The sequence below is a fragment of the Artemia franciscana genome, chromosome 10 (genome assembly GCF_032884065.1).
Source record: "Artemia franciscana chromosome 10, ASM3288406v1, whole genome shotgun sequence".
In the NCBI taxonomy this organism is placed as follows: domain Eukaryota; kingdom Metazoa; phylum Arthropoda; class Branchiopoda; order Anostraca; family Artemiidae; genus Artemia; species Artemia franciscana.
The window spans coordinates 29484776-29500387 of NC_088872.1; the positions used below are offsets into that span (position 1 = coordinate 29484776).

At 37.5% G+C, this 15612-nt stretch overlaps 1 protein-coding gene across 2 annotated transcripts in view; it reads left to right on the forward strand.

Moving 5' to 3' along the window:
- LOC136032038 (trafficking protein particle complex subunit 11-like) overlaps positions 1–15612 on the forward strand; it is a 155589-nt gene that overhangs the window by 47736 nt on the left and 92241 nt on the right. For both annotated transcript variants that reach the window (XM_065712128.1, XM_065712129.1), the window contains exons 12-13: positions 1860–2034; positions 14545–14666. In XM_065712128.1, the coding sequence (XP_065568200.1) occupies positions 1860–2034; positions 14545–14666 (297 nt within the window). The remainder of the gene's footprint in view (positions 1–1859; positions 2035–14544; positions 14667–15612) is intronic.

Here is a 15612-nt window from a genome sequence, read left to right on the forward strand (position 1 = left end):
TTTTTATGGAAGGTGTGGTCGTATAAACTTTAGTGGAGGGTCATTTGATTAGAAATTGAAATGTAGACGCATGTTTCGCTAAGTGACTAATACAGTCAAAAATGATTTTTACTTTCATTTAACGTTAACCCAACCAACAGCTTTCCAAAATGTATCAGGGTGATCAACATAATTCCCTTTGATAGAAGCCCTTCTCTTCTATACAACACGGAAAGACACTTCGGTGCTAATCAACCCCTCGATTTGGACGCAAACACTACTATTGGTAACAAATATTTTGGCTTCATACCCGAAATAAAGGTTGAATATTGTCTTCTAAAGTGGTACTCTACCAAAATTAAGTTATCTTTTTATTTAGACTTCTTACGTGTAATCTTAATAAAAAAAAAAAAAAAAAATCGAAATTTATTAAAATAAGCACACTTCGGAGCTTAAAGATAATTTCTTTAATTCTGTGATTCACCTTAAACTTCGTAACGGCCTAACCATCTATGAATTATTTTTGTTTATCAAACATTACACTATGATGTGGAAGATTAAATGGGGCTTTTATAAATCTGTATTTCTTTATTGTCGTAGTTAAAAATTCTACCCCTTATTAATACTTTTCATTTTATTTCACTTATAAAATTAATTTTTCTTTGGCTAACTAAATTCTTTTGAGGTAAAACAATATCATTTTGTAGTTTAATAAGACAGTTTTATATAGTTCAGAAATTTTATTGGAATTGCGAAGAAAACTGAGATAAGTTAGTTCTTAATACATAATTTTGACTTTGTTATAATTCTAAGCGAAAGTATTGTTTAAACCCATTAAATTAATTCAAGAAAAATAATACTGTTTCATTTAACTAGACCTTAGAAAGGGGTGTGTATAGTGAAAGGAAAAGGTAAAATTTGTAGAAATTAAATTTTTGGCAATTTTTAAACTCCTTTTTTCACAGACTAAATAGTAGAAAACTCCCGAAAGTACCTGTCTCAGAAACTACTCTTGACAAAGAAAAAAGTTGTTGTGTGTGGAATGAGTATACGAAATATAGTAAAAATTAGTCTGGTATGTCAGGCACCAAAACTTCATACAAGCTGGTAATGTTTGCTTACTCTGTTTTTGTTTTGTTTTAGGACTAATCGTCAATTTTTATTACCCTCCACTTTCAATCCAAATTCGAACGTTTTAGGTATTTTTTAGTAGTATTTCGTGCATCTACGATTCTTTTTTTTTTATATCTTCTTCTGATTTTACGGATATACGGCTAAGACTAGCCAGAGAGCCTGAGAAAACTTTTGAAAGGGCCGCAAAAAGTACCCCCCCCCCCCACAAAAAATGAATTCATCTGAATTCATCAATCGATTCCCCTGCCATGAGACAAAACATGGTAGTCTCATTAAAACTGCGTAAAAAATTCGCTATCATTTTAATTAACCTACTCACCGTGTAACTAGAAATGCTTACCAGCCTTCAGTTACCTATTATATAACGCCGCGCAATTTTTTTCAGAGCAAGATATTTGTGATTGGCTGGGATCCACTGCCGTATGTAAGAATGATGGTAAATTTATTTTGTGTGTGTGTGTGTGTTCTTGTAGCAAAATTGGCCATTTCTTCACTTTTTGTCTATAAATCAGGAGTGGATTTAATTGCTTTATTTTTCAAATGGTATAAAGAATACATTAAACCCTAGACCATGGAGATACTCAATATATACAGACTCTTTGCCTGAACAATAGCAAAAATGATTTTGTTAACTTGGTAAGAAAGACAAAATTTTGGTTATATGCTAAATCTTGGAGAAAACTAACTCAATAAGTATAGTTTATGATTATAGGCTATAAAACTTACTTGTGGTTTCATGTTTGCAGGAATCTAACTTTCGTTCCGTTAACAGTGTCAAGAGTTGCTGTTACTTTGTCAAATCCTATGTACTCAGAAATTTGTCAAACAAGTGAGCCTGTCGTGATAAATACTGGTCAAAAGGAAGTCAAATTGACATTCTCAGTCCATTGTAGTCCTGCAGATGTTGGCATTGGGTTTTCAGTAAGTATTGTCCATTCTTATTGTCCATTGTAAAAAAACATTGGATTGCAGTTTTGTTACCAGGTTAATTTCAGAGGTAGGATTGATTGGGTGATGTATTTTTTTTACTGGACGGAGTACATTGAAAGCCGCTATATAGCAGTCTGCTCATTGTAAAAAACCCTCGAATAATTCTTTCTTCTCGTCAGAAAATTTTCTCTGTCCATGAATGTACTGCTGTTCTTGAAGGCCAGAACTCTAACAGCTTTTTCAAGAATTTGATCAGAGTTTCAGAATCAGAGAACTGACAATAGTTAGCCTTCTCAGCAGGTGTATAAATCGCTTAACATATAGGGAAGGGTTAACCTCTCAAGTACTCATTTCTTAACTTTTTTTTTATGAAAAGACTCAGTTAAAGGGCACGTCAGCATTATGGATTTCAGGACATGGTTTTCTCAAATGAAAGCAAAGAGAAATTTTATAACTTAAAACAAACATGAATTGTTCTATATATGAGGGGCGGTCAACTGTTCTATGTAAAAAAGATTAATACAACAGAACAAATCAACTCCCAACTTAGAGCAGAGCTAACACCCCACTCACAATGGGATTTTCTTAATAGCAAAATTTAATAAAGGCTAATTTTAGCCAATCAAAATTTTTCTTAGAATTTTTCAGCCAATCAGAAAATTCTATGAAAAATCTGATTGGCTCGAATCAGCACAAGCCAAACCTTGTGATGATTAAAATATAATTATGAATGAACCTTCAAGTTCCCCTGGTCGGATCCTTCCTTACTTCCCGCTAAAGTTCAACTTAGGGTTATTGGCGAGGTAAGGAGTTTTCTATAATAATTCAAAATTTTAGAGGAAAGGTAAATGGTTTAAGGGGTGAAAACCGCTCTCATATACAGTGTAGCTAGTGGTTGTTTAAGGTCACCTTAAGGTTTGATCGTATTTATTTGAAAATATTTTGTTTTTAATTGCTTTAATTTAACCTCCGTTTTAATATCTCTCCTAAGTATGAATGAGGTTCACTTCGACCTTTACTCTTTACGCTAAAGTTCAACTCTCGCACATCGATGCTTAAAAATTACAATCATCTCTGGAAAAATTCCACGCTTATGCACATTTTTCTTTCTTTTTTTGTTTTTTTTCGGGGGGGGGGGATTAAACGCATATTACTCCACGGAAATACCGCTGCTCACTTTTTCCAAGTCTTTGCAGGTAGGATATAATTGCGCTTTTATTTCACGCCGAAAACAGTTAAGCAGTGAGAAGGAGTTGATTTTCCATATGAATATATTATTCCAGATGAGGAGATATTTACGGCTAACCTTCCCCTGCCCCTCTCTTTCATCTTGATCTGAAAGACCTTTCACGATAAGTTTGAAAATTTGGGCCTACGAAAGCTCTTTCTGAGGCTTTAGACTCCTTCTCTTCACCCTAAAAAGATCCACTCAGCACTTCCTCCAATAGATGATGTGCAATTATTCAGTAATGAATAATGTTAGTGTCGTTACCAACATCATCTATACTAATCGTTAATTTTAGTTGGAACGTATATTTAGGGCTGAGAAAGGTCGATTGGCAATTATAAATTTCCTTCTGTTGAATTTTGGTTCCAGTCGGGCCGAAATTTTCGTCTTTTGGCCCCACATAGAAATTTTCACATAGAAAATTCCACGTAGAAATTTTCACTTTACTGTAGCACGATTCCCTTGATTGTTTAAAAAGGACAGTGGAACTTTGAATTTATGTTTGAATGATTTCTTTCGACATTTTATAACCACTGATTTGACTGTCCCTGGTAAAGAAAAAAAAGGTCAACCATGACCTAATAGTAACAGTAGAAGTAGTAGCAGTAGTAGTAGCATGCATATAGAACCTTTTGGTTGGTTCAACATCCTCCTCAACATGCACAGAAAGTTTCAGCTTAATACTCAAAGCTGTTCCTGAGATATAGCTGTTACGCCCTTTTAATAAGATGTATCCACATAACGTGTTTCAATTTAGTTCACTATTCTCTTCAACATTCCCTGAAAGTTTCACCAAGCTACCCTTAGCTTCAGTAGTCGTCGTAGTAGTAGTAGTAGCAGTTGAAGTAGTAGCTATTGTAGCTAGTAGTAGTATGTTTATTTTGCTTTTTGCCTAGTTCAACATCTTCACATGCTCTGAAAGTTTCAACTTAATACTCTATACCATTCCTATTATATTGCTGATGCACCCTTTTGACAACCTGCATGCACAGGGTGAGTTTTTATTTATTTCAGCATCCTCCTAAACATCCCCTGGAAGTTTTGCCTTCCTATCTTTATCATCAGTAGTAGTAGTTGTAGTAACAGTAGTAATAATAACGGAGGTAGCTGTAGCAGTATTCGCAGAGTGTTTTGTTTAGTTCATCGTCCCTCTCAACATGTCCTGAAAGTTTGGACTTATTACCTTAGCTGTTCCTGAGAAATCGCTCCCACATCCTTGTGGCAACCTGAATGAACACAGTGTGTTTTGATTTAGTTCAACACCCCCCTAAATCTTCCCTGAGAGTTTCATGTTAACCCTTAGCCTTAGTAGAAGTAGTAGTCGTAGCAGTCGTAATTGTAGCCATAGTGGTAGGATGCATATAGTGGCTTTTTGTTAGTTCAGCATCCTTCTCAATATACCCTGATAGTTTTATCTTAATACTTTTAGCCGTTCCTAAGATATTGCTTCTATTCCCTTCTGAAAACATGCATGCATATAGTTTCTTTTGATTTAGTTAACAGTCTTTAAACATTCCCTGAAAGTTTCACCTAATACCCTAAGTTTCACTAGGGGCAGTCATCGTAAGAGTCAGTAGTAGTAGTAGTAGTAGTATGCAGATAGTGCCTTTTGTTAATCCAAAATCAGCCTCAACATACCCTCAAGTTTTAACTTAATAATCTAAGTCGTTCCTAAAATATTTTGGGCACACCCTTTTGACGATATGATCGCTCATAGTGTATTTTGATTTAGTTCGACATCCCCCTAAATATTCCTGAAAGCTTCACTTCAATGCCCTTAGTTTCAGTATTACCAATAGTTGCTGCAGTAATAAAAGTAGCATCAGTAGCAGGATTCACATAACACCTTTTTTTTCAATATCCCCCTAAACACATGCCGAAACATTAAACTTACTTCCATAAACAGTTCCTATGGCATTGCTGATACGTTCTTTTGACAACCTGCATGCACATAGTGTTTTGGTGTGATTCAGCATTGTCTCAACATTCACTGAAATTTTTGATTTGTTACCCTTAACTTTGGTAGCAATATTAGTGGTAGGTAAAACGTAAAAAAAGGGTTAAGAATATGGTATTGGACTTAACAGTCCTTACCGGTGGTGCTGATATCTGTTTAATAGCCCTTCAACCAGGAAGTACAATGAGGGCTTGAAGGCCAGCAATCCTTTGTTTTCGCACACCCATCACGTTCAGTGGTAATAATAGTAGCAGTAGCAGTATTAGTAGTAGGCGTATTAGTAGTAGCATGCAAATATTGCCTTTTGATTAGTTGAACATCCCATACAACAAGTACTTTAAGTGTCAAATTTATACTCTAAGCTGTTCCTAAGACATTGCTGATACCTACTTTTGACAGCCTACATGCACACAGAGTGTTTTGGTTCAAATTAACTTTCCCCTCTGTATTTTTTTGAAATTCTCACCTTCATACACTTTGTCTTAGTTGTAGCGGTAGTCATAGGAATAGTAGTAGGAGTATTACTGCTAGCAGTAGTAGTAAGATTAGTAGTAGTACTAAAGGTAGTATCTGTTGTACTAGTAGCACTAGTAGTGTGTTCCTTTTGGTCAGTTGAACTTCCGGCTCATCAAGCCCTAGGATTCTCAACTTAGTATTATAAGCCGTCGCTATAATATTGTCCATATGCCCTTTTGATAACCTATATGCCCATATTGTGTTTTAATTTAGATCGACTTCTTCCTTATTTCGACTTCCTAAAATTTTCACCTTAATACTCTTAGCCTTAGTATTAGCTGCAGTTGAAGCAGTAGTTGGAGTAACAGTAGTAGTATGAGCATTAGTGAGCATTAGTAGGGTGCACAATGCACGTATTGCCTTTTGGTTAATTGGTCTTCCCCCTAAGCATTCCTAGAAAGTTCCAACTTAATATTCCTAAGCCATTCCTGAAAACACCCTTTTGATAACCTGCATGCACACATTGTGTTTTGATTTAGTTCAGCTTTCCCGTACTAATATATATCATATTAATAGTCGTAGTAGGAGAAGTAGTAGTAGTAGTAGTAGCAGTAGTTTACCCTGGAAATTTCAGCTTAATAAGATAAGCCTTTTCCGATATATTGCTGATTCGCCCTTTTGACAATAGCTATGTTATTAGTATGTTTTGAGTTAGTTAAACTTCCCCCCCAACATTTCCTCAAATTTAATACCTCAATATCCACAACCTTAGTAGTAGTCACTAAAGAAGCAGTAGGGGTTGTAATGGTAGTAGTAGTAGTAGCAGTAGTAGGAGCGTGCAACTGTTGCCTTTTTGGTCAATTGATCATCCCTCTCATTATTTCCTGAAAGTTCCAATTTAATACCCTCGGTCATTCTTGAATAACGTCTTTTTGACAACCTGCATGCACATAACGTGTTCTGATTTAGTTCAACACTCCCCTCAACGTTCTCTGGAAGATTTACCTGAATGTTTTTGGCCTTGAACACCAAAAATAAAATATGCCCCCTTTCCCAATGACAAATACTATATGTAAACAATGGGTGAATTGCAGAACTTACAGCCCTTGTCCCGAGGGCTCTGGGGGGCTGACATCCCCAGTGATATAGTTGTAGGACTTCTCAACTGTGGTGAATAAAATGGTTGTCTCAAAACTTTGATTGGATGTGTTTGGAGAATAAATGGACGTGGCAGGGAGCTGATTGCCCTCCAATCACTTTTGATTCTTAAAAAGGGCACTAGAATTATCGACTTTCAATCAAATGAGATCGTTTCAGAGTTGTTGTTTTCTTATAACAGCTACTCCTTCTATTCCTCTACGCCGGAAAAAAAAAATAAAGACCTAAAGCCGATCTGGCCAGCCCTGACAAAAACAAATGGAGAACCAAAATTTCAAGATAAAAAAAAACAAACCGGATTACGACCAGTAGAAGGAAAAGACAAACTAAAACGACGTGGATATTTTGCCTGTATAAAACAAGGCGTTTTCAGTGCTAAAAACAAAGATAACATGTGAAATAATCTCTAAAGCCTAAGATCAAATAAAATAAAAAATTTAAAAAAACAAACAATATATGTATATACAATTGATGCTACTGTGATTGAGCACCACAGAAGTTAGTGAGAGTTGCTTCAATGAGAACACTGAAGCGACTGGATAAAATAAAATAAAATGAATATAAATTATTTTTTTTTGCAAAATGATCCTTTTCTTAGATTCCACTGATGCAATTCTCCTCGGTCTTACATTTAACCTAGCTGCCTGGTGATTTTGTAAAACCTTTTTACCCATATTAGCTATTGATTCACTTTTAGAAGATCAAAAATCGAGTCAACATTTAAATTGCTTTTGTCTCAATTTATTGAAAGATTGGCAAAAATTGTTTTTTTCAATTGCTTCTTTAGATAGATCGGAAAAAACTTTTTTATGTCTCCCTCACTCCCTCTACCCCACTGCTACGTCCAAACCTGAGGTTTGCTTGATCCCCTAGCTTTCACTGAAAGTTTCAACTTGATACCCCAGGTCAATCCAGAAATATTGAAGATCCGCTAATATTTCAGCATCATACCACATAGTGTCTATGGATTTACCTCCCTACTTAGACGCGAAAGAATTTTAATTCTCTTGAGAGATTCTAAATAGGGACGTATACATGGATTGAAGACAACAATTATAATTCCCCCCCCCCCTGACAAAGAATTTGAAGTCCCCTTGGCCCCTCCCCGCAATACCTGAAATTTTAAGCTGTATATCCCAAGCTAACCCCGAGCTACTGCAAATTTGCTATTTTGATCTAGGCTTACTTCTTCTCCCTCCTCAAGTCCAAACGTGAGGTCCACTGGACCCCGAGTTACCCCGTGGAAGTTTCAACTCGGTCTCACAAGCTGTTCTTTAAGCATTTCAGATACCCTATTTTGTTAACCTAGGTAAATGCAGTGTCTTTCCATCTATATTGCTACTTCACCGTGGATAGATTTTATTACTGTTGGGGCTTAAAGTGCTAACGATTTTGGATTGATTTGAGACAAAATATGTTTGTCCCATCCTGTCCCCCTTCCTTAAGATTAAAATTTATTGTATAAATGCCACCAACCCTGCGCCAAAAATCTCAAAAGTTTCAGCTTGGTCTTTTTCAGCTTGAGCTTCAATAAAGTAGTGCAGATACAATATCTTGATAACCTGACACAACACATAATGTTTTTGATTCACTACGCTACTTCACCATGGATAGGCCATGGAAGTCCTATAGTAGTCTATAGCGCGAAAACGTTTGGTTGACCGGAGACAAAACATATTAAGCCCATCCCCACATTACAAAATTTGAAGTCCCCTAGCCCCTCCCTCTTCTCTCTATTACAGCATCTAAAAGTTTTAACCGCATCCCCTTAGCTGTTCCCGATATATTGCACATATTGGACTTTGATAACTTGGGTGCATGTAGTCTCTTATGATTTATCTCTACCCTCTCACCCAAGCTATTGCTCATTGTTAATTTGCCTGCCCCCCCCCCCCCAACACTCCCCGGAAGTTTCAACTTGATACCCAAATTTATTCCCGAGATGTTGCAGATGTGCCGTCAGATGTCCCTTTTGATTTACTTAGCTGCATAACTGTGCAGCTTATCAATCCTAGTGGGCTCAGAGTTGAAACGTTTTGTGGATCGAGAAAATTTTTTTTAACCCCTTCTCCTCCCTCCTAGCACACGATTTGAAGTCCCCTTGCTCCATCTTCTCCCCATTCTTTCCCCAACAGTACCTAAAAGTTTCAACTTCATCCCCCAATCGGTTTCCAAAAAATATGGCAAATATGCTATTCCAATGGCACGGATACGCATGGACACGGTATCTTTTTGATTTAACTCTTCTCCCACCACCAAGTCAAAATTGAGGTTTGTTCCCCCCCCCAAGTCAAAAATTATGATTAACTTGCCCCTTCCCTCTCAACACTTCCTCCTGGAAGTTCTAACTTGATGCCCCAACCGGTTCCTAAGATATTGCTGATATGCCATTCTGATAACCTAGCAGCACATACCTAGCAGCATCTTTTGACTTACCTTGCTGCCTAACTATGCAAGATTATAAGTCCCATAGGGGCTTAAAGTGCCAAAACATTTTACCCCATGACAAAACATTTCAGCACATCCCGATACCTCCCGACAGAAGATTTGAAGTCCCCTTACTCATCCTGTCCCATTCCTCTACTTTCTTCCCTTTTCCCCAGTAGTACCTGGGGAAAAGGTACTCTTACTGGGGAAAAGGTAAGGGATAAACGTTTTTCCCCTAGGCGTTGCCGAGATGTTTCAGATATGCTATTTCGAGGACCTAGAAAAACATACTGTATTGATCTACCCCTGTACCTCTCAAAGTTTGAAAAATCTCTCAAAAATTTGAGATCCACTTGACCCCTTCCAACACTGCCTGAAGATTTCAACTTAATCCCTTAGCCATTCCCGAGTAGTTGCTGATACTTTGAAAAGTCGAGTGCATATAGTTAGCGTCCTTTTATTTACTCAGGTGCCAACGTGGCTTCTTGATTATACCTTTGTGCAACTATGGGAATCCTGTTCTAGCAAACGATCCCATAATTTTTCTCCATTGGCCCTGGGCTGTTGAGGTTATCTTAGCTCTGGAGGCATCCTTATTAGACCTCTCAAATGTCTGAACAAAAGCACCATCTCAAAATTTGGGTTCAACATTACGGGACTTACTGGAGGTCTGGGCAGCAGATAAGGGCACTGGATGGAGACAGATTGCTCTCAAAACACTTTTGGAATTCCATTGTAGCCTCGAATTTCTACTTGAATGAGCTCCCTCTCTATCACAATTTATAAATATTCATAATCTCAATTTATTGAAAGATTGGCAAATTTTTTTTTTTTTTTCAATTGCTTGTTTAGATAGATCGGAAAAAACTTTTTTATGTCTCCCTCACTCCTTCTACCCCACTGCTACGTCCAAACCTGAGGTTTGCTTGATCCCCTAGCTTTCACTGAAAGTTTCAACTTAATACCCCAGGTCAATCCAGAAATATTGAAGATCCGCTAATATTTCAGCATCATACCACATAGTGTCTATGGATTTACCTCGCTACTTAGACGCGAAAGAATTTTAATTCTCTTGAGAGATTCTAAATAGGGACGTATACATGGATTGGAGACAACAATTATAATCCCCCCCCCCCCCCCTGACAAAGAATTTGAAGTCCCCTTGGCCCCTCCCCGCAATACCTGAAATTTTAAGCTGTATCTCCCAAGCCAACCCCGAGCTACTGGAAATTTGCTATTTTGATCTAGGCTTACTTCTTCTCCCTCCTCAAGTCCAAACGTGAGGTCCACTGGACCCTGAGTTACCCCGTGGAATTTTCAACTCGGTCTCACAAGCTGTTCTTTAAGCATTTCAGATTCCCTATTTTGTTAACCTTGGTAAATTCAGTGTCTTTCCATCTATATTGCTACTTCACCGTGGTTAGATTTTATTACTGTTGGGGCTTAAAGTGCTAACGATTTTGGATTGATTTGAGACAAGATATGTTTGTCCCTTCCTGTCCCCCTTCCTTAAGATTAAAATTTATTGTATAAATGCCGCCAATCCTGCGCCAAAAATCTTAAAAGTTTCAGCTTGGTCTTTTTCAGCTTGAGCTTCAATAAAGTAGTGCAGATACAATATTTTGATAACCTGACACAACAAATAATGTTTTGATTTACTACGCTACTTCACCATGGATAGGCTATGGAAGTCCTATAGTAGTCTATAACGCGAAAACGTTTGGTTGACCGGAGACAAAACATATTAAGCCCATCCCCACATTACAAAATGTGAAGTCCCCTAGCCCCTCCCTCTTCTCTCTATTACAGCATCTAAAAGTTTTAACTGCATCCCCTTAGCTGTTCCCGATATATTGCACATATTGGACTTTGATAACTTGGGTGCATATAGTCTCTTATGATTTATCTCTACCCTCTCACCCAAGCTATTGCTCATTGTTAACTTGACTGCCCCCCAACACTCCCTGGAAGTCTCAACTTGATACCCAAATTCATTCCCGAGATGTTGCAGATGTGCCGTCAGATGTCCCTTTTGATTTACTTAGCTGCATAACTGTGCAGCTTATCAATCCTAACGGGCTCAGAGTTAAAACGTTTTGTGGATCGAGAAAAAAAATGTTTAACCCCTTCTCCTCCCTCCTAGCACACAATTTGAAGTCCCCTTGCTCCATCTTCTCCCCATTCTTTCCCCAACAGTACCTAAAAGTTTCAACTTCATCACCCAATCTGTTTCCAAAAAATATGGCAAATATGCTATTCCAATGGCATGGATACGCATGGACACGGTATCTTTTTGATTTAACTCTTCTCCCACCACCAAGTCAAAATTAAGGTTTGCTCCCCCCCAAGTCAAAAATTATGATTAACTTGCCCCTTCCCTCTCAACACTTCCTCCTGGAAGTTCTAACTTGATGCCCCAACCGGTTCCTAAGATATTGCTGATATGCCATTCTGATAACCTAGCAGCACATACCTAGCAGCGTCTTTTGACTTACCTTGCTGCCTAACTATGCAAGATTACAAGTCCCATAGGGGCTTAAAGTACCAAAACATTTTACCCCATGACAAAACATTTCAGCACATCCCGATACCTCCCGACAGAAGATTTGAAGTCCCCTTACTCATCCTATCCCATTCCTTTACTTTCTTCCCTTTTCCCCAGTAGTACCTGGGGAAAAGGTACTCTTCATGGGGAAAAGGTAAAGGATAAACGTTTTTCCCCTAGGTGTTGCCGAGATGTTTCAGATATGCTATTTCGAGGACCTAGAAAAACATACTGTATTGATCTACCCCTGTCCCTCTCAAAGTTTGAAAAATTTCTCAAAAATTTGAGATCCACTTGACCCCTTCTAACACTGCCTGAAGATTTCAACTTAATCCCTTAGACATTCCCGAGTAGTTGCTGATACTTTGAAAAGTCGAGTGCATATAGGTAGCGTCCTTTTATTTACTCAGGTGCCAACGTGGCTTCTTGATTATACCTTTGTGCAACTATGGAAATCTTGTTCTAGCAAACGATCCCATAATTTTTCTCCATTGGCCCTGGGCTGTTGAGGTTATCTTAGCTCTGGAGGCATCCTTATCAGACCTCTCAAAATGTCTGAACAAAAGCACCATCTCAAAATTTGGGTTCAACATCACGGGACTTACTGGAGGTCTGGGCAGCAGATAAGGGCAATGGAGACAGATTGCTCTCAAAACACTTTTTGGAATTCCATTGTAGCCTCGAATTTTTACTTGAATGAGCTCCCTCCCTAGTTCCCATAATTACCCTTCCATGAGATGGGGCAAGAGAAATTAAGTTTTTTACTCTCTTTTCGGAACCAACTTTTTTTCTGTTTATCATCATATAATGGGGTCCCCTTAACCCAAGAACTTCACGATATACGTTTCATGGGAAAAGGAAAAGTTTTTTGGCCTTCTTTAGGCCCCATTTATTGTGGGGTGTGGGGTGTATACACGGGAATTTTGTTGACAATAATTTTCTCGTGACCCGAGGACTTTGAGTTGTAAGTTTTAAACTGATAAGGGACAAAAATTCTCTTGGCTTATTCCCGGGCTTCCTACCCTCGCTGCCATCTCAAAAAATATTTTATCCTTTTAACCCAGAGAACATCCCTGAAAGTTTCAAGCCAATCTAACACCCGACATGGAACAAGTTCCCCTTATTCATTTTTCAGCCCATGTTTAAAACAATTGGTAATTGACATTGTTTACGACACCTCCACAGGGGCTACGTGGTCCCGTAATGTTTGGTGACATATCTGTTGAATCTTTTGACTCTTTTGAACAAAATTATTGTCTCAAATTTTTGATTGAATGTCCAGGGGTTACGCGGCCGCGGATATCTAAAAATGGCGCAAGAGGCTGCCCTTCAATCACTTTCGACTCTTTAAAAGGCACTAGATCATTCAATTTTAAATCGAATGAAGCTATCCCTTCTGTGACTATCGCTTCCATATACAGTGGCTGGGGAAAAAACTACTGAATTCTGAGTTCTTTATTTAACAATAAATTTCATAAAAAAACTGCTTTGGGGGACAATCTCCCTCATAAGGCTCCATGGCCGGGAAAGAACAGGGGAGGAAAAAATACCAACACAAAAAATATAAACAAAATTAAAAAAAAAATCCAGTCGCCCACCTTAATAATCCCCAAAAATGACAAGCTAGGCAGGGGATAGCACATGGTGTCACCAACTCAACTATCAAATTACTATCAAAAATTACTATCTCAAATTTTTGATTGAATGTCTCGGGGACTACGTGGCTGCGGGTATCTGAAAACGTCCCTATAGGCTGCCCTCCAATCCCTTCTGACTCTTTAAAAGGCAGTATATCATTAAATTTCCCATTGAATTAAGCCCTTCCCAAGTTTCTACGACCATCTTTTACATACAAAGTGGCAGGGGAAGAAAAACTAAACAAAAATACATTGAGGACTTGTGTTTATGTTAATTTGTAACCCCAATACAATGAAAAAAAGTGGAGCAAAAAAGAAAATGAAATGAGGTCTCAGTCTTAAGCACGCTTCAGAAGTAAGCTCGTAGTGATGATAGTGTAGAGTGTGCATAATATCAGTTGCATTACACCGAACTAATAAGTTTTTATGACGGTAAGAACATAGTAAATAAATAGAATACTTACGATACCGGAAATAATAAATGGGGCTTTGACTTCAGATCACTTTCTCGAAGCAAAGAGTTAAGACCTGACACAAAAAGACCTACAACCATGATTTGCAACTATTTTAGCCTAACCTATTTTTTTTATTTATCTTTAATGTCAGACGCAGTTTTCTTCCTCAGAGCCACCTGCGACTAGGAATACGGAGAGCAACAAAAAAAAAGGCAATTTAAGTCCCACATACCTGACCATTAAACGACGAATATTCACATTTAGTTATATTTAAAGATAAACCCATTTTTTCGAAAGAGGAACTTGCCTTGTTAACACTCTGTGCCAAACCAACTTTAGACCGACTAATAAGTAACAGATCGTTACTTATTATTAATAGCCAAAAATGGCTATTTACTTAGGCAGCACTTTAGTGTTGCCTCAGTTTTTGAAGATTTTTCAGTTTTGAAGATTTTTGTATGTGCCATTTGATGCATCTTGGAAAAGTGATTGGACGTGAAGAACTTCTAGATTAAATGTTACCTCTGATTTCACATCTAAAGTGTGGGTACGAGGGTCGCGAATAGCTCTGCTGTATTTCAGTTCAATTAAATTTTATAACCGTATAGATGTGTGAGTTACATTCCTTTTTCTTATAGATTCTTTCTGTATCTACGTTTATGGGAAACTTGAGTGGTCGCTATGTTCTTTTTCATAGTGAAGGTTTCCAAGCTGAAGAATTTAGCCTCTTGAAAATTAGCCCTGAGCTAAATGCCCCAAGGTATGCATTTTGTCTGTAAAATCTTTGTAGGTCTTTGCTATTAACCTGTTTGCTGCCTAATTTCCTGAAATCAAGAAAAGAGAATTCAATTAGAGATGTTAACTTAAGTGAAAAACCGTGTCCTTATTGAACAATTTTGTCGCTGTTAGAAGGCTAGAAATGGTATTTGGTCCCTGATATCGCTTATCATCTATATCTTCGGAGGTTCCAAGTTTTATCTCTGTAATCTAAGGTCGTGCCTAACTTGGAGCTGCTTACAATATCGCAGAAGACTTGGAATGAAGGTTATTAGGTTTATTCCAAGCTGGTTTGCACAAAGCTATGCAAAAGCTCTGAATGGAAAGACAAACAAAGTGCAATCCATTCAAAACGTCCAAAACTGTCCTTCAGTGATAATGAAAAGAAAAAAATATATATATATATATATTTTTATATATATATATATATATATATATATATATATATATATATATATATATATATATATATATATATATATATATATATATATATATATATATATATATATATATATATATATATATATATATATATATATATATATATATATATATATATATATATATATATATATATATAAATAGCTTCTTTTCGGCCATTTGTGGCGCTTAGGGCATCCATCGGTGTTTTGTGGGAATTTAGTTAACTGACGGACCCCTTTCCCACCGGGCCTTTGGAAGGTGAGATCAAACCCCGACCCCCAAGCAGAGATCATTCCTCAGTGCTACCGTAGGATCCAAATAGTTTTTGATCCCCAGGCTTGTATTTTTCAGGAAGTTGCACATATATGTTGTAATTGGTTTGAGAGTGGTCTTAGGGTAAACGATTGCGCTGATTCAGAATATTAAGGCGCCCTGGCTCGTAACCATGTAGAACAGGTTGAATTTTAAGCCCGACATTGGCCCAAGGACAGGTTGTAAAGTAT